This window comes from Copadichromis virginalis, linkage group LG16, assembly GCF_057382275.1.
Source record: "Copadichromis virginalis isolate Kocher_CV1m ecotype Utaka linkage group LG16, C_Virginalis_male_GT1.1, whole genome shotgun sequence".
NCBI classification, from domain to species: Eukaryota; Metazoa; Chordata; class Actinopteri; order Cichliformes; family Cichlidae; genus Copadichromis; species Copadichromis virginalis.
In genome coordinates, this window is record NC_140633.1 from 25,898,378 (window position 1) to 25,916,524 (window position 18,147).

Here is an 18,147-nt window from a genome sequence, read left to right on the forward strand (position 1 = left end):
GTATTTGAAAAATAAAAAATGCTTTCTGTTGATTAGATGGTAGTTGGTTTGTCAATAGCTGCCTCTTTGGTGGGTGTCAAACTAGGCTTTGTGCTAGCTGACAGAGCTGCCACCATGAGGCTCTCTCAGTAGGAGCTGAAATGACATTCTGTCTTCTCTGTTTGCCTCATCCTCCTACTCAGCGGCTGACACACAACACTCCCGAGAGTAAAAAGAAGAGACCTTGCACAGTTGATGGCAGCTCAACTCAAGACGGACATTGTAACAGTGTTCGTTTGACTTCCTTTTATCACCCCCAGTCTTATTCCAGTCCTGCTGGCCTGCTTCAGTCTGCAGCACTGTTTCTCCAGAGGCCCAGGACTTCAGAAGAGGAATGCCAGCAGCACACCAGTGTCATACAGGCCACAGGACTGGCAGTTAGCAACAGTCCCTTACCACAATCCCAGAGAGCGGCTTGTCCTCTGCCTTTTAGATCTTCTCCCAGCCCCATCTCCTTCTCCAACTCATCAAAACATTTGGCCACTTTAACATCAGCAAAGCGCTTCCATCCTTCATCCTCGCCAAAGCATGCTTCTGTCTCCTCTTCTCCTAAACCTCTTGCCCTCTGCTCCACTAAAAAGTCCCTCTCTCAGTGTTCCCCACTGAAACCTCTTTGTTCACCCAAAACTCCTTTCTCGTCGTCTTTACCCAAACCACAAACACTGCTGGCCTCAAAAGGAGAGTCCCATATGCCCAAATTTTTGATGCCCTCTAACAAACACAGACATCCCATCAATAACACGAAGGACAGCAGTGGAAACTTCCCAGATCAAAGCCTGTTACTCTTACACACTTCTAAATCGAAACAGGTGAGTTACAGTATCGAAGCACATGAAATAAATGACAGCAATGAAGCCTAAAGCGTTTCCTCCTCCGCATCCACGCACACATAATCCTATTTTTATTTGTTTATCAGCCACCATGGTTTCTGTCATGAAATGATTTTGTTCTTTCACAACAGAGAATAAATGCTCGCGCGCCTTTATCTGGGCTTTTATCATACTTGGTGAGCATCTGACCACTACATCACTAGAAGTGACAGTGTGTTTAGCTCTTGTGGGAATACTTCACAAAACTGACAAGCAATTAGCTCTGTTATGCTTTGGGCTGTTTATTATCAAGAGAGAGAAATTGGCCTCTTTTGCAGGACTCTGTTATTGTCGCTATCCTAAGAAGGAGGGAAATGTAGCAATCTGTAACAAGAGGGGTTTTAATTCGGATGATGGCTGTACATTAAATGCATGCTTTTGATTGCCAGATTTTGACAATGGCAACAAATAGAAGATGACAGCTAATGTCTCATGATGGCTGTAAGCCAAACAATTTGAAAATATTTTTCCCATAGCCGCCCGGGTTTCTTCATTGTTTCTGACAGGCTCGAGCCATCTCTTCATTGTTACTGTCACTTATTACACCTTAAATTCCTTAATTTACAGCCCACAGCAGTGTAATATGAGTGACAGTTGGTGTAATTATTTCCTCCTTTTTGTGTGTTCCTTTTTATTTTTTTATTTATAAAGCCCCTCAATTCCACGGATTCTGTGAAGCAAGTTTTCTCTCAGCGACCAAAGAGCCAAAGCTGGTAAAAACAAAAAGAAAACAAAAACAGAAAATCACAATTAAGCGTCCACTTCACTGTTGCTGACACCACCTGAATTATAGTCGTATCAGTGAGCTGTTTTCTCTCTACATCAGCAGTAGCAACATGTTCCTGAACCTTTATCCTAACGGAGCGATCAACGGTGCAGTTCAGGATGCCCCTCTGGCCCTCATCACTAAGCCCCGCATCCAGAGCAGCACCCCCAACAGCAAGCCTCTCTTAGCAGCCACCAGTCCTCCCTGCTCCATGCCTATCAACTTGAGCACTGGCACCAAGGAAATGTTGGACAGCTCCGCCTCCCCTCTTAAGACTTCTGCTTCATCGGAACCCAGATCAAGGAAAACTACCCAGACGCTGCATTCGGGAAGGAGCCTCACCAGAACCAACACATCCTGTCTGCCTGTAGATTTGGTCAGAGGCAGTGAGCCTGATATCCACAGCAGCAAAAACTCGGACGACTCTTTAGGGGACGATTACGATGAGGATGAGGATGAAGATTCTGGGAGCAGTTTTTCAGGTTAGATTAATTAGACCTGTCTTTTAATTAAATAAAGAATAACATTATCATACTTTATTGCTGATAGAAGCTGTGAAATATGAGGTAGGTCCTGGAAATTAGCTGTGCTCAGTGTGGTTTGAATGTGTGTGGACTGTTAATTAGGTAATAATTTATCTCTCTCTGTATGTGGCACACTGGAATCCCCCACAGAGTCAGAGAGCATCCTGGGGAGCGACTCTGATGCCTTTGAGGATGATGTCAAGGAGTCCGTTGAGACAGAAGCAGATAGCGATGCAGAAAGAAGTCCTCTGAAACTAGCTCAAACCTCATTGTCTACTCAAAAGTCTTCCTCGAGCCTCTCAGCCACCCCCTCCCTGCTCAACATCCAGATTACCAAACCTCCAAGTCTACATAGTAGTTTTTTCAGCCCCACCACCAGCACCGGAGCAATGGGCAAACAAAGTGCACCATCGCCACCCTTCACATTTGCTTCGCAGCCAGGTAATAAATAATAAATCCATAATCCAGATGAAATATCAATCTGATATGAAACTCAGCTACAATTCAGGCTTCAGTGAGAGGAGAGGATGCATTTTGAAGTAAAATATAATTAACGATCTTGTCAACAAACTTGTAAAGTAAAAATATAGCATATTTTACTCAATACTGCATATGCTACTTGTACTGCTGAACCTCTGGGGCATCTGAGGTTTGCACCCTCCTACAAAACATTAAAATGCTGTTTTGTGTGGTGTGGTGTTGCGTATCGATACCCACATGCGGACTGTAGTTTAATACTGAAAACCGTTAGCCACAACAGGCATCAAATATGTCTCCTTGAAGCAGGATTTATAGTTTAACGGATGGCGGGTCTGCTCAGGTCCCTCAGAAGGCGAGAAAAGCGCTGAGTCATTTCTCCTGTTTTCTAGGATCGGGGAGGAGGAGGAGGGTTACGGATGAGAGAGTTCTGCGATTGCCTCTTGAGTTTGGGTGAGAGTTTGAGCCTGCACTTTGTATCAAAAGAGCCAGATAAAGGTTTGATATTCTGACCATGCCCAATTTGTTCTCAGTGTCATATTTGCTGTAGTGTTGGTGTTTAGGCTGTAGGTGTTAAAGTAAAATGTCAGCTCACTGATGGCTGAAAAGTGACCTTTTGCACATCAGCTGCAGCTAGCTTTTTCTTGGTGGAGCAGCTTAAAACACACAGTATGGGCACCAACAGACAGTGCAGTTATATTTGCAGGTCTGCCACATCAGTTAAATATTAGAGTTTTCAGTTAAACCTAAATTAATATGACATATTTATTCTTTTAACAAATCATTCTCTCCTTTACCATGTAATTTTAAGATTTTGCTGACTTGTGTAAACAAGACACACTGGAGATTAAAGTGGTAATCGTGAGGTAAAGACTGCAGCTGGTACTCAAAAAAACCTTCCAGATTTGAATGCGGTGACATCTTCATCAATATCCAAATAGAAGCAGACCACAAAAATATACCTTCTCTCCTTTGGGGACTTTGTGAGTAATACATCATAGTGGGATGGAAATTAAATGAGGCCTGTCAGTTGGACAGCAGTTGGGGTTTAATTGCATCCAGCCTCAAAACAGACATGCAACATTAGCAGCTCCCTGCCCACAAATTCTGCAGGCTTGAACGAGGACAGCCTTTCATCTTGTAGGGATGTTTTTCATTACCAGGTTCACAGGAAGCAGAGGCCGCAAAGCTATATTTCAGCCTAGTTTTGCTGTCTGGGATACGATCCTACATGTGTTTTCTGTAAGCTGTAGTCCAGTGGAGCTCATGGGAACTGCTGGGCTAGCCAGTGACCATTTATTTACACTCTGGTGAACAACAAGGCCACAGACTACACTGTGAGCATCAATTCTATATTAACTATGTTTTACTCGGTGTCTTTTTGTTTTGTTTTTTTCCATTCAGGTGGCAGAGAGAGACACGCATCAGGACTGTAGCGGGGCGTCTACAAGGCGAGGTGGCTTACTTTGCACCGTGTGGGAAAAAGCTCCGACAGTATCCTGATGTAGTGAAGGTAGTGGTATTTTCTGAGAAGTGGATTTAGAGCTTTTAATGATTGCATGTACTAATCAGACTGTTGAAGGATTATGTAACGTTTGGTGGTTCCTACCTATGGATTAATTAGTGTGTGTTATTCTTTTGTCTGCAGTACTTAATCAGGAATGGAATAACTGAAATCTCACGAGACAACTTCAGCTTTAGTACAAAAATTAAAGTTGGGGATTTCTATGAAGCCAGAGAAGGGCCCGAGGTAAAGGCTTCTACTTTTTCATGTTCGTTTCTTACAGACGTGAGCTCACAGTAACAACAGTGATTATTCTATGTGCAATCTTTGGTGTACAGTTAGTAGCTTTTGTTAATTTTAGCCTCTCAGTGCTGATTTTGCAGAACATTTCAGCTAATCAGAAAATTGCAAATAAATTTATGTGAAAGTTGCATTTTTAAACCCAGCATCTTTGGAAGGTTATAGAAATGGACTAAAATCAAAATGACCCTGTATATGGAGTTTATAGCGCTAAGCTAGCCATTTTTATCCTTCTGCTTGTATCTACTTCAAATTACCCAGGGTTTACAGTGGTTCCTACTGGCTGAGGATGAGATTGCTCCCAGCATCATAGCGATGGATGGGAGGCGCAGCCGGCGCACAAAGTCTGAGCACCAGCCGACAGGTGATAGCACTGGGGCTATACAGTGGAAACCTTATCCTCTAAATGGTGGTGAAAATAACTTCCAAGATGTCTCTGATGCCAAGTTACTTCGTAAGCTGGAAGCTCAAGGTCAGTTAACGTGGAAAAATGTTTCCATGGCACCTGTTAAAGGTGGGCTTTAGACTGCCAGGAGACTCAGAAATCATTGATAACCTTTTGGGAACCCAGAATTCTTATCAGAAATTTCTTCACAGTAATTTTAATTAACTTCAGAGTTTAAATTATAGTTAAAGTCTAACTAAATTAGACTTTATGCAGCTTCATGCAGCTTTCCATGTTACTGATAATAACTATTAGCATTAGAAGTTGTTTTAAAGTCAGTGCAAGCTGGAAGAAGTGGGTAAACTTTGAATGTCTTAATTTGGAAAATGTCCTTTAGGTGCAAAGGCCTCCATCACGTTTTCTTATAGCTTAGTTCCAGAACAGTGAGGATGAAGTTTGACCATTCCTGCCTGCAGAACTGTTAGAGTTCATCAGCATTTTCTGATTGATCAGTTCATATCACAGCATCTCAGCTGGGTTGAGGTCAGGACGCTGACATGGCTTTCCAAAATATGAACATGGTTCTTTTCCATTCAGTCTCTGTTTGATTTATTTAAGTGCCTTGATCTTCCTTTTTCCAGTTGAGGTAGCGGAACAGCTTTCAGACTACATTGCTCCCTTCACCATGTTTCACATTTGGGAGTGCACAATGGCATTTGGTCCTCCAAACATTGATAACGTGCAAAAAAAGGGGTTGTTTTTTTTTTTTTTTGTCACAGTTGCCTCAGTTGGGCCTTTTCTACACAGAATGTACACAAAGAAATGTGAAGCATCCAGTTAAGCTTTTTGCACTGCTGTGTTTTTATTGGTGTCCAGTGGTTTCATTTGTGGTTTTCTGCTGGTATTGCCTGTTACCCTTCGACTGCTTTTTACTTTTTACTGCTTTCAGGGATTGCGTGTTTTGATCTTGGTGTGATCTTCGCAAGGCTCTCATGCCTGGGATGGATGGCAACAGTCCTGCATTTCCTCAATTTGTCCATCTTTTTGGACCATTTGTCTTAAATTTGACAGATTAAAATTTCAGGTCTTTAAAAATGCTTGAAAATCTCGTGATCGAGGCAGGCTTCACATCAAAAATTTTGTTTGAAAACAGTAGGCTTTGTCTGTATTTATATGCCTTTATAAACCTGGTAACTGTTCCTACTTCATGCTTAAAGACATATCGAGTGTTTTGCTGTTTGATTTGCTGTCAACAAGATTTGTTGTCTTATTGGACAGCCACAAATGGGTTTGACTCTTAGTCTCCGACCTAAACTTCCAGTTGTGATTACACCTTTAAAATCAGCCTACTCTGTTGTTTGCATTTATGGCAGTGCTTAAATTCTCCAGTTAGCTTGTCACAAAAAACTGTCTCTGTAGGTTGTTTAGAGTGATTTGGCAGGTACAGTGGGGCAAAAAAGTATTTAGTCAGCCACCGATTGTGCAAGTTCCCCCACCTAAAATGATGACAGAGGTCAGTAATTTGCACCAGAGGTACACTTCAACTGTGAGAGACAGAATGTGAAAAAAAACAAAAACAAAAAAAAACCATGAATCCACATGGTAGGATTTGTAAAGAATTTATTCGTAAATCAGGGTGGAAAATAAGTATTTGGTCAATAACAAAAATACAACTCAATACTTTGTAACATAACCTTTGTTGGCAATAACAGAGGTCAAACGTTTACTATAGGTCTTTACCAGGTTTGCACACACAGTAGCTGGTATTTTGGCCCATTCCTCCATGCAGATCTTCTCGAGAGCAGTGATGTTTTGGGGCTGTCGCCGAGCAACACGGACTTTCAACTCCCGCCACAGATTTTCTATGGGGTTGAGGTCTGGAGACTGGCTAGGCCACTCCAGGACTTTCAAATGCTTCTTACGGAGCCACTCCTTTGTTGCCCGGGCGGTGTGTTTTGGATCATTGTCATGTTGGAAGACCCAGCCTCGTTTCATCTTCAAAGTTCTCACTGATGGAAGGAGGTTTTGGCTCAAAATCTCACGATACATGGCCCCATTCATTCTGTCCTTAACACGGATCAGTCGTCCTGTCCCCTTGGCAGAAAAACAGCCCCATAGCATGATGTTTCCACCCCCATGCTTCACAGTAGGTATGGTGTTCTTGGGATGCAACTCAGTATTCTTCTTCCTCCAAACACGACGAGTTGAGTTTATACCAAAAAGTTCTACTTTGGTTTCATCTGACCACATGACATTCTCCCAATCCTCTGCTGTATCATCCATGTGCTCTCTGGCAAACTTCAGACGGGCCTGGACATGCACTGGCTTCAGCAGCGGAACACGTCTGGCACTGCGGGATGTGATTCCCTGCCGTTGTAGTGTGTTACTGATGGTGACCTTTGTTACTTTGGTCCCAGCTCTCTGCAGGTCATTCACCAGGTCCCCCCGTGTGGTTCTGGGATCTTTGCTCACCGTTCTCATGATCATTTTGACCCCACGGGATGAGATCTTGCGTGGAGCCCCAGATCGAGGGAGATTATCAGTGGTCTTGTATGTCTTCCATTTTCTGATGATTGCTCCCACAGTTGATTTTTTTCACACCAAGCTGCTTGCCTATTGTAGATTCACTCTTCCCAGTCTGGTGCAGGTCTACAATACTTTTCCTGGTGTCCTTCAAAAGCTCTTTGGTCTTGGCCATGGCGGAGTTTGGAGTCTGACTGTTTGAGGCTGTGGACAGGTGTCTTTTATACAGATGATGAGTTCAAACAGGTGCCATTCATACAGGTAACGAGTGGGGGACAGAAAAGCTTCTTACAGAAGACATTACAGGTCTGTGAGAGCCAGAGATCTTCCTTGTTTGAGGTGACCAAATACTTATTCTCCACCCTGATTTACGAATAAATTCTTTACAAATCCTACCATGTGGATTCATGGATTTTTTTTTCACATTCTGTCTCTCACAGTTGAAGTGTACCTCTGGTGCAAATTACTGACCTCTGTCATCATTTTAAGTGGGGGAACTTGCACAATCGGTGGCTGACTAAATACTTTTTTGCCCCACTGTATGTGTAGGTCAGGTTTTTCTAATATTTTGAGGACCTTACGGCACGTGTGATTTCATGCTTCATATTTTATATTTCATCATGTTGCAGAAATAGCACGACAGGCAGCTCAGATCAAAATGATGAGAAAACTAGAGAAACAGGCTATAGCGCAAGCCGCAAAGGAGGCAAAGAAACAACAAGGTAAACTTCTGTCGTCAAATCAGACTCATTTGAAACACTAGATGACGTGCTTTGTGCAGATCAGATATTCATGTGTTTTTCAGCAATAATGGCTGCTGAGGAGAGGAGGAAAAAGAGGGAACAGCTGAAGATTCTTAAACAGCAAGTAAGGATTTATGTTTAATTTTCCACGCAGAGCTTGAGCCACTCTGCTCTTTACACACTCCAAGGTGAAAAGGTTTTAAGCACACTTGAATAGCTTTGAAACCGTACAAGAAAGTTGCTGTTCTCCACAATGCTGCACCTTTCTCATCTGCATAGAGCCACTGTACGTCTTCACCCCCGCACCGTGCTCCCCTCCACCGCTCTATAACATGCATGACTTAATAGTTAATTCATTTGATCTCGCCCTCATCCTTTTACCAGGAGAAGATCAAGCGCATTCAGCAAATTCGTATGGAGAAAGAACTCCGTGCACAGCAAATTCTTGAGGTTTGTCCTGAAAGTTATTGCAGAAACATTCTTAAACACTTCCTCTCTGCTGTTGATAGGATTTATAGGAAGAAGAAAAAAAGCAACCAAAGGCTATTCCTAAATTATGTGGTCCTACTTTTAGTCAGTACATGTGACTAATGCTTAATTGGTTTTTTGCAAAAAGTGCCATTGAATATGAAAATCTCCTCAGACCATGCTGGAGCTTAATGCAAAATACAGTATTTCATTAAGAAAGAGGTGGACCAGAGTTTACCGTGGCTAGGTGAAATACCTACTTTGCATTCCCTCACTAATAGAAGCTGTGAATATTTTAGCCTTCATAAATCAAATTTCAGTTGACACGCTTGGCAAGTGGCTCTTAACAGGATTTCATTGGGGCTATAATTACTGATAGAAATTTTGCTTAATTTATTCTCACTGCCTGCTGGTGTTTAATAATAACCACTGCCATTTTGTCTTTCAGTCTTAATTGGAGGAAATAATTATCTCATTGCTCAAGATTTCAGTCTGTTAGATTTGATATTATCAGGGAGCCGCTGGCTTTAAGTAGACTGACAAACGGCAATCTTGGATGTAACAAGGAAATCACTCAGTTTTAAAGTTTTCTCTGTGTGATGTCTTAGTTGAAAATGAGTCAATATATTAGTCAAAAGCATTTGATAGATATCTCAAAGGTTTGCTTCAGTTAATAGCATCTTTTGTTTGTGCTTGAATGAGTGCATCGGGTCTGTTTTGCGCTTGCAGGAAAAGAGAAAAAAAAGGGAAGCGGCGGCGAGTGCCAGGATACTGGAAGCTGAGAAACGTAACAAGGTGAGAGGAGGTTAATGAGCTAACCTTTGTTTTGATTTGAACGTCTGTCGCTGCTTACGTAATGTTTTTGGTTTTTGCCTTGTAGTTTAAAAAGCACTGCATTCCAAACGCATGTATAAATGAACACATGATTACGTGTGTTATGTTTCCTTTCCACTTGAACTAATTTTGTTTGTAAAGGAGAGGGAGATGCGAAGACTACAAGCCGTCATACTGAAGCACCAGGTATTGTTGCCTAAGTCACACGCGTTGGAAATTTCTTATATTAGTTTAAATTTTTTTGTAATGTGTAATTTTTCTGTTTCTTAATATTTTGACAACTCTTTCTGCCAGGAGTTGGAGAGACATAGACTAGATATGGTATGAGTATGCTTCTGTGTGTTTTGACAACGTATTGTGAATGTGTTGTGTTATATGGCTGCCATCGCAACAATGGTTAACTCCTAGTTTTTGCTGTAGTCAAACAACATCCGTCTGCATGGCTTTTCCAGTACAGTGCACCGCTTATGTCTGCACTATTGATCTCTCAGATACACACATCCATTATCTGCCCAGAATGATCACGAATGAATGCAACGCACTCTAATAAATATTTCTATTGCACTGTTTGTTTTGAAACGATGTCATGTGTCTGCTTTCGTCCTTTTTATGCGTATATGATTGTATAGATATGCAGCAATAATAATATATAATCTCCATGATGTCTTGGTACTTTAATATGATGTGGTTCATCAGTTTAGTGGAGATGCATTCATTATTTTGCTCGTCGCTGCAAAACAATATCTGCTGCTTGCGGTTAAAACTCTCAGCCTGCTTCTCGCCAACACGCTCAGATTAATTTTGTAATGACTGTGTCTAACACTGAGCTTATGCTTTGTGTATGCATCACTGCCCTCATTTGCTTTTTGTTTATCGCCGTGTCCCATTTTGTTTAACCGTTCCATACAATGTGCAACACGCGCCGACTGTTACGTCTTTGTGCGTGTCATCAGGAATGACATCTGTGAACAAATGTCTTTCTTTGAAAATGATATAATCTGCGCGTCTGTGTTCTACCAGGAGAGGGAAAGACGCAGGCAGCACATGATACTCATGAAGGCTGTCGAGGCCCGCAAGAAGGCGGAGGTGAGTAACTGCTGATGTATCACAGCTTGTTTTTGCAGACTTGCTGAAGGAAGGATGAGTGAAACAAGGAAAGTTCAGCAGTCTGCTATGATGGGACATAGTACCATATGTACAGGGGCATAGGCGTGCAACGATACACAAAATTCACGGTTCGGTTCGATACTTTGGTGTCACGGTTCGATATTTTTTTCAATACAAAAAAATGTTCATGCTTTTTTAATTTGTCATTTATTAAAATTAATTTATTAAAATGGGCTATATTCTCAGCAGCATATTAAACATATCAGGTCCCCATAAGGAGAATCATGTGCTAACGGCTGTCTAAATGACTCGGGTAAAGTTTGTAGCATGCGTGCTTGTTGTTTTTTGTCTGCTTCCACTTGTCTTTGCACTAGGATGATGTCGGAGTAAATGTGCAGTGATATTCATTTTGTTCCCACTAGTGCTGTCAGCGTTAATCTGAAATGACGTTAACGCCACAACACGGCAAATCTCCGTTAACGAGCTACCGCGGATCGCCCCGTGCGTGGGGCTGGACGGCGTCAACACGTTAACGGGCAAACTGCGCTAACGCAGTAGTTCCCACTAGAGATGGACCGATCCGATATTACGTATCGGTATCGGTCCGATACTGACCTAAATTACTGGATCGGATATCGGAGAAAAATAAAAAATGTAATCCGATCCATTAAATATCACGAAAGCACCTCACAAAACTTGCAACACGCCGTAACTCACCTCAGAACGTTAGCAGTCGGAGCAGTATGCATCACGTGATAGAGCGGCTGTGGCATGCGGGACCTGTCGGTGGTCTGGATAGCATTTGGAGCTTCGCTAGCAACCCGGCATTTCATCTCCGACAAAGTTATCCCCGAGAGAAGTAAAGCAAGTGTGTAAGTCCATCTCTGAATGTTTGTAAAGCATTCCTGCGTTAAGCTTACCAAACGATATATGGAGCGACTGCCTCTTCTGGCTGCTACTTCAATCATGAAACTGCTTAATGATCAGCTGATCGGCTTTTCTGTCGCGAGTCCGTCTCTCTGGTTTGTTTTTGGCCCACTTTGCACCAGAAAGAGGAAACCAGCGGCTGAACAACAGCAGCACGTTTAAGCTTGATCAGCTGTTGTTAGAATTTATTTATTATTACTTTCTACTCGAGGATCTTTTTCTACGTAGCTGACGGCTGGTAACTGTGCAGGGGCGGATCTAGCAAAGTTTAGCCAGGGGGGCCGATAGGGCATTAACAGGGAAAAGGGGGCACAAAGACATACTTTTCTTTCTTATTCTCATTTAAAATGTCTAGCTTTTAATAAATAATTATCTGACACCCAAAGTTTTAATTTGATGTAAAATGAATAGAAGTCCATTACTGTATATAGTGACTATTAAGTCTAATATATATACCCTAGTAAGCTATAGTACTTTTTCCTTTGGGAAGGTACCATCTGTGCAGTCTGCAATTTTGTTGAAGAAAGATGTTGAATCTATTTAATATTTCTTGAAAAAGAATTGATTTCTGTGCTTTTTTTTTTTTCACACTGCATCAAATTAAGGTTGATTACGTTGATTAAGCATCATGAGGTGGAGCGTGAGGGGTGGTTCCCTATTTTTTTATTTTTTTATTTTTGTTGTTGCTGGGAGTTGGAACCCTATTAGTTAGGTTGCTTAATATTTACGCTAAGTACTCTTTAAAATACCAGAATAGGGAGGATGGTGTAGGTTTAAGTTTATTAGATTGATCAGTATTGCTGAACTATGAAATATATTTTTTTTTGCATACAGGTATAACAGAATAGCTTTAGTGTAGTTGTTGTTTTAAACTTGAGTATGAACTTATACAAAATGCAGCAAGATATTTAAAAAACAGTTTTGTTGATTAAAAAACACTATATCGGATTCATATCGGTATCGGCAGATATCCAAATTTATGATATCGGTATTGGACATAAAAAAGTGGTATGTGCCATCTCTAGTTCCCACCCATGTAATTGAGCATTGCGTGGCACATCCAACATACTGTTTTACTTTTGTCCATGACGCGCTTACCATCAGGGTCATGCTTCACATGAAGACCAAAATAGTTCCAAAGGCCAGATCTGAATGAGGGTGCAGGAGATTCAATTTGCCATGTTGCAAGGAGCTTAGCTTCTGTCTTGCTAGCTTGCGCTGCGCTCAGTGGATCTGTGCTCGACAGTGCAGCCTAGGCGGAGTAGTCGAACGCAGATCCACTGAGCTCTCAACACAGACAGCATCGTCAGAAGAAAAGTTGATCAAATAAATTTAAAAAATGTTATTGTTTGATACATATGCGTACCGAACCGAAAGCACTGTATCGAACGGTTCAATATCGATATGAGTATCGTTGCACCCCTAGTATCACATAACGCCAGAAGGGCTTTAAAACAAAAGTTAGTTTTGCCACCGATTCCCAAAATCTGTTCTTCTTTTAGAGAAATAAAAAAAAACCCCAAAAAAACCCCTTTATTTCCAGTTTCTTCTGATTGTGCACTATTATTTGAAACAATCTCTCACAGGTGTCCCGTTATTTTGAGATCTGTTGAAGGCCTTACCATGTGGTCTACATCATGGTTAAATTATTTAGTAACCCTTTTTGACTTGTGGCTGAGAGTGTTATCATCCTGGATGAGACCACTCCTGTCAGAATAGACATGTTCTTAAGAAGAAGGATGTGGAGAAGTGTAAATGCTGTGTTAGACTAACTGCACACAAAGATGGGTTGAGGAAATCTGTTGAATATGGTGTTGTGGTCCCTCTGTGTGCACATAACATGAGGTGTGACTGAATATAATCAGAATCAGAATACTTTATTGATCCCTGGGGGAAATTATTTTTTGTTACAGTGCTCCATTTTAAACCAACATTAAGACAAGACAGACAATACGCTAACTAAGAATAGTACAATATATACATATATATACATACATACATACATACATACATACATACATACATAAGTCACTTATAAATAAATATTTGGAAAAGAAACATGTGTAGTTGTAGCAGCAAACAGTGTGTTAAGTGGATGCGTTGTACAGGGAGATGGCCACAGGCAGGAATGATTTCCTGTGTCGTTCAGTGGTGCTTTTCGGTAATCTCAGTCTCTCACTGAACGAGCTCCTGTGACTGACCAACATGTCATGGAGTGGGTGGGAGGTGTTATCCAACATTGTCTATAAGAGGTGAAGAATAAAATAAATTTCATTCTTAGACTCATGTGTTTGTTGGATTGTGTTTGTGCTTGTTGTTTTGTTGAGCATCTCGTGGAACATCATGTGCGGTCTGTTTATGACTGAATAATTTCATGAGGAACTGGCCATGTAAATGACCAGACATGAAAACAAAATTATAAATTCATTCATTCAGTAATGCAGTACACAGTACAAGAAAGCACATGGTGATCCTAAAAGCATTTCTTTTTTCTTTTCTTTTTTGTTCTTCACTTTGTAAATCAGTGTAAATATAAGTATATTGTTTGTAAGGATTTAACTTTCCTTTAGGAGAAGGAACGTCTGAAAAAAGAAAAGAAAGATGAGAAACAGTTGAACAAGGAAAGGAAACTGGAGCTCAGAAGACTAGAACTGGAAAAAGCAAAGGAGCTGAAGAAGCCAAATGAGGACATGTGTTTAGCGGATCATAAGGTATACACACTCTGTGTTAATGTTGGCTGAGATGTTGGCAAATAGAAATAAGAGTTCATATATCCGTCTTGAATAGTGTCCATTTGTCTGAAAGAGCAGATTTCCCACCAGTCCAGTGATCATTTTGATATAGTTATCAACCAGTATTATCATTATTGGAGCTGTGCACATCCTTAAAGATTAGAACTGCTTTTGGTGATTTATGGTATAATTGTTTCACAATCTGTAACAAAACAGATGTTTAAGATCATTTAAAGCATCTGGAATTCATGAAAAGGGTTAAAACGGTGCCACCGTGTGGCTCCTCGTGTTATAACATTGACCAAGTGTTCAAACTAGTCCTTCACTAAAATATGTCTTGGAACATGCACCCCATTTTTAATTTCAAAATCAGAGCAGTTTGCAATAATGTTTTATAAACTGCAATCCAGTAACTATTATAGTTGTATAGTTTTGTGTATAATTTCTGTGTAGGTTTTATCATACTTTAAGTTTTTATTTGCATTTCTTTACAGCCTCTTCCAGAGTTGTCCCGTATCCCTGGTCTGGTATTAGCAGGAAGCACCTTCTCTAACTGCCTGATGGTTTTGCAGTTTCTGCACAGCTTTGGAAAGGTGCTGGGACTGGATTTAAATTCAGACCCGCTCACTATAGGTGACCTTCAAGAAGGGTTACTGAACATTGCGGAAAATATGGAAAAGGTCCAGGACCTGTTGGTGACCATGCTCTCTGCAGCTGTGTGTGATCCTGGGGTACCTGCAGGTCACAAGGTGAATCTGTTGTTGTAATTGCAGTTTGGATTTTTGGAAGTGTAAACGCTTCCTGTGGTGTAAATAACACACACAGACATACAGCACAGACATGCTACTGTGTCCCTTTAAAATGTGGTGTTTCTGATTTTTAAATATTGCATTCTCACTGATTTGGTTATTACAATGCTGAGTGAGCTGTAATAACTAAAGAATTGACAGCAGTGACAGTAGACACGTATAAATGTATAAGGAAATGTTGGCAGCAGCTTACCTTGTAAACAAGACCCAAGCTATTTGCTCCATATGTGTTTTTAACTTCAGAGATCTAAAGTCTTTAGGTGGGTAATTATTGTACTTATGCCCCATTTTAGTTTTAAATCACAAATTTAATTCCTCCCCAGACCATTCCACATTATTGTGTAGTTGGATATAAACATTTCTTTGATTGACTGTACTTAAATGTTCTCCTAAGAAGCTGTTGTGTGCATGCCAAGAGAGATATACAGAGTGTGACTTAATAATCTGCACATCCCAGATGTGACACATCCTGTGAGACACTTAAGCACTTAACATCAGGAAGGGATAATTGCTTGAAAGGACAGTTTTCTATCAGACACCTACAATATTGTGATTTTTTTTTTTTTTTTTTTTTTTTTTTTTTTTTTTTTTTGCGTAAGGCTACAGAACATAAAAAGGAAGTCTCATGTAAGCTTACTGATTTTGTTTTTATTTCATTTTTTTTAAAGAGCAAAACCATCTTGGGGGACCACTTGACTAATGTGGAGATCAACCGGGACAATGTGTCTGAGATTCTGCAGATCTACATGGAGGGTCACTCTGAACAGAAAGAGGTGGCCATGCTGGCTTTTAGTCTCAGGACTAAGCCTTTCCAAGCCCACAGTCCGTCACAGAAGGCCTCTGTTTTAGCATTCCTGGTAAATGAGCTTTGCTGCAGTAAGGCTGTGATCAGGTGAGTGCCCTGCCTCCAACTGAAATTCATGATGTCAGTGTTTTCATTTCACCCCACCTAAAAAAAATAATCATAAATAGTAAACTTAATAACCATTGAAGTAAATGCTTCCTTTAAGGGTTTGCATCTTATAGAATAGAATAGAATAGAATAGAATAGAATTCAACTTTATTGTCATTGCACATGTCACAGGTACAAGGCAACGAAATGCAGTTTGCATCCATCCAGAAGTGCTTTAGCCATGATATAGATATATTACAAATATATATTAGCAATAACATAGATGTGTGAGTATATTATAGAAATGGGTCTATTATGGTATGTTATAATGTACATGGTATGAAGTATGTAGGTTACTTATGTATGTTATGAATATGCTATAACTGTAAGTATGTACAGGCTGTATATGCATGTTATTATTGTGTGTTTGAGGGTACAGTTGTCCATTGTGTGTGTAGGTGGTTGTGGGTGTGTGTATGTCCAGTCCATGTGTTAACGTGGGTCAGATGTCAGGAGGCAGAGTTCAGGAGTCTGACAGCTGTGGGGAAGAAGCTGTTCCGGTACCTGGTGGTCTTAGTACGGAGGCTCCTGTAGCGCCTCCCAGAGGGCAGGAGGGTGAAGAGTCCATGTGATGGGTGACTGGGGTCTTTGATGATTGTCCCAGCCCTTTTCAGACACCGCTTCCTGTAGATGTCCTTTATGGCAGGAAGTGGTGCTCCGGCGATGCATTGGGCAGTTTTCACGACCCTCTGCAACGCCTTCCGGTCTGAGGCAGAGCAGTTCCCGTACCAGACTGTTATACAGTTGGTCAGGATGCTCTCGATGGTACAGCGATAGAAGTTCACCTGGATGTCTGAGGACAGGTGGTTCTTCCTCAGAGTCCTCAAGAAGAAGAGGCGCTGATGAGCCTTCTTGACCAGCTTGGAGCAGTTGGTCGTCCAGATGAGATCCTCGGAGATGTGAACTCCCAGGAACTTGAAGCTGCTCACACGCTCCACAGCCGTCCCCTTAATGTAGATGGGTGGACGTGGGTCAGCATTCCTCCTGTAGTCCACGATGAGCTCCTTGGTCTTCTCAGTGTTAAGCAGCAGGTTGTTTGTGTCGCAACACTCAGCCAGACGAGTGTGTGTTAATTTTCTTTCTGTGCCTGAGAGTGGAACATTCAGGCTTGTTTTATTCATGGAGTCTTCAGTTTTAATGGAATAGCTGAAGTATTAAAAGGAATATGACAAATCGTGGCCTGATTGACAGTTTCACAAGGTTGCATCAAACTACGTGGCATCAATTTTTTATTAGCTCTACACTTTGAAGCACATCTGGTGCACACTGCAATGCATTGAAAATGCCTCATCCTCTTGCACAAAAAGGTCACCGAAATGTCGGTTTCGACATTTTTTTTTATTTTTTATTTTTTATGTTTTTCAGTGAGATCGACAAAAACATAGATTATATGACCAACCTGAGGAAGGATAAGTGGGTTGTTGAGGGAAAGCTTCGGAAGTAAGTATACGTGATTTCGGCTGTTGTTCAAAGATTCTTGTGCATGCACTTGGACATTTTGTGACCAGCACTTACTTTTTTCCTATGTTGTTTTTTTTTTCTTCTTTTTTTTTTTCCTTTTTTGAAAGACTGAGGAGTATCCACACCAAGAAGACGGGGAAGAAAGACAACAGTTGGGCAGGAGAGAACAACCATGCCTTTGTGCTCGTCAGTGTTCAAAACAAATCCAAGAGGAAAGAAGGGGACAGTGAAGAAGAGGAAGATGAGGACGATGACAGTGAAGACCAAAGAGATGACGAGGAGGAGGAGGAAGAAGAAGCAGGTGGAAAAAGAGGAAAGAAAACAGACATATGTGAAGAGGAGGTCAGTGGAAACATAATGCTGTTAACTTGAGCCTCTGACTAAATCTGTGCTGATTATGGCAATAGTCCACTTTTTTTTCCATGTAGGATGACAGTGTACGCTCTGCCAGCATCGAGGAACTTGAGAAACAGATTGAGAAAACATACAAGGTAAATGAAACCCCAATCTCAAGAATTACTCATAAATGTAAAGTACCCAGGAGTGGTAGAAAAATAATAATAAAAAGATGTGCACACATCAAGGTAGCATTTAACTACACTGAATGGTTGAAATGCTACTAGGTGAACGCAGGAAATAATTGGTTACAATTTACAGATTATTATTTTGAGTACTTAACAGTCACATGATGCATTTTATTCTCATATTTTGACTGATTTGTTTGCCA

The 18,147-nt window shown here is 41.0% G+C and overlaps 1 protein-coding gene across 9 annotated transcripts in view; it reads left to right on the forward strand.

Moving 5' to 3' along the window:
- The window catches only part of LOC146690920 (bromodomain adjacent to zinc finger domain protein 2B-like), a 55,917-nt gene that overhangs the window by 32,596 nt on the left and 5,174 nt on the right, over positions 1-18,147 (forward strand). For 4 of the 9 annotated variants that reach the window (XM_085434099.1, XM_085434092.1, XM_085434091.1 and 1 more), the window contains 21 exons: positions 183-848; positions 1,560-1,621; positions 1,735-2,156; positions 2,349-2,639; positions 3,068-3,128; positions 4,080-4,188; positions 4,324-4,425; positions 4,741-4,951; positions 8,017-8,109; positions 8,193-8,254; positions 8,515-8,580; positions 9,328-9,393; positions 9,574-9,618; positions 9,727-9,753; positions 10,453-10,518; positions 14,037-14,177; positions 14,693-14,947; positions 15,676-15,899; positions 17,325-17,399; positions 17,528-17,762; positions 17,849-17,911. In XM_085434099.1, the coding sequence (XP_085290225.1) occupies positions 183-848; positions 1,560-1,621; positions 1,735-2,156; positions 2,349-2,639; positions 3,068-3,128; positions 4,080-4,188; positions 4,324-4,425; positions 4,741-4,951; positions 8,017-8,109; positions 8,193-8,254; positions 8,515-8,580; positions 9,328-9,393; positions 9,574-9,618; positions 9,727-9,753; positions 10,453-10,518; positions 14,037-14,177; positions 14,693-14,947; positions 15,676-15,899; positions 17,325-17,399; positions 17,528-17,762; positions 17,849-17,911 (3,342 nt within the window). The remainder of the gene's footprint in view (positions 1-182; positions 849-1,559; positions 1,622-1,734; positions 2,157-2,348; positions 2,640-3,067; positions 3,129-4,079; positions 4,189-4,323; positions 4,426-4,740; positions 4,952-8,016; positions 8,110-8,192; positions 8,255-8,514; positions 8,581-9,327; positions 9,394-9,573; positions 9,619-9,726; positions 9,754-10,452; positions 10,519-14,036; positions 14,178-14,692; positions 14,948-15,675; positions 15,900-17,324; positions 17,400-17,527; positions 17,763-17,848; positions 17,912-18,147) is intronic. The other 5 variants (XM_085434096.1, XM_085434100.1, XM_085434095.1 and 2 more) reach the window with 5 other exon arrangements.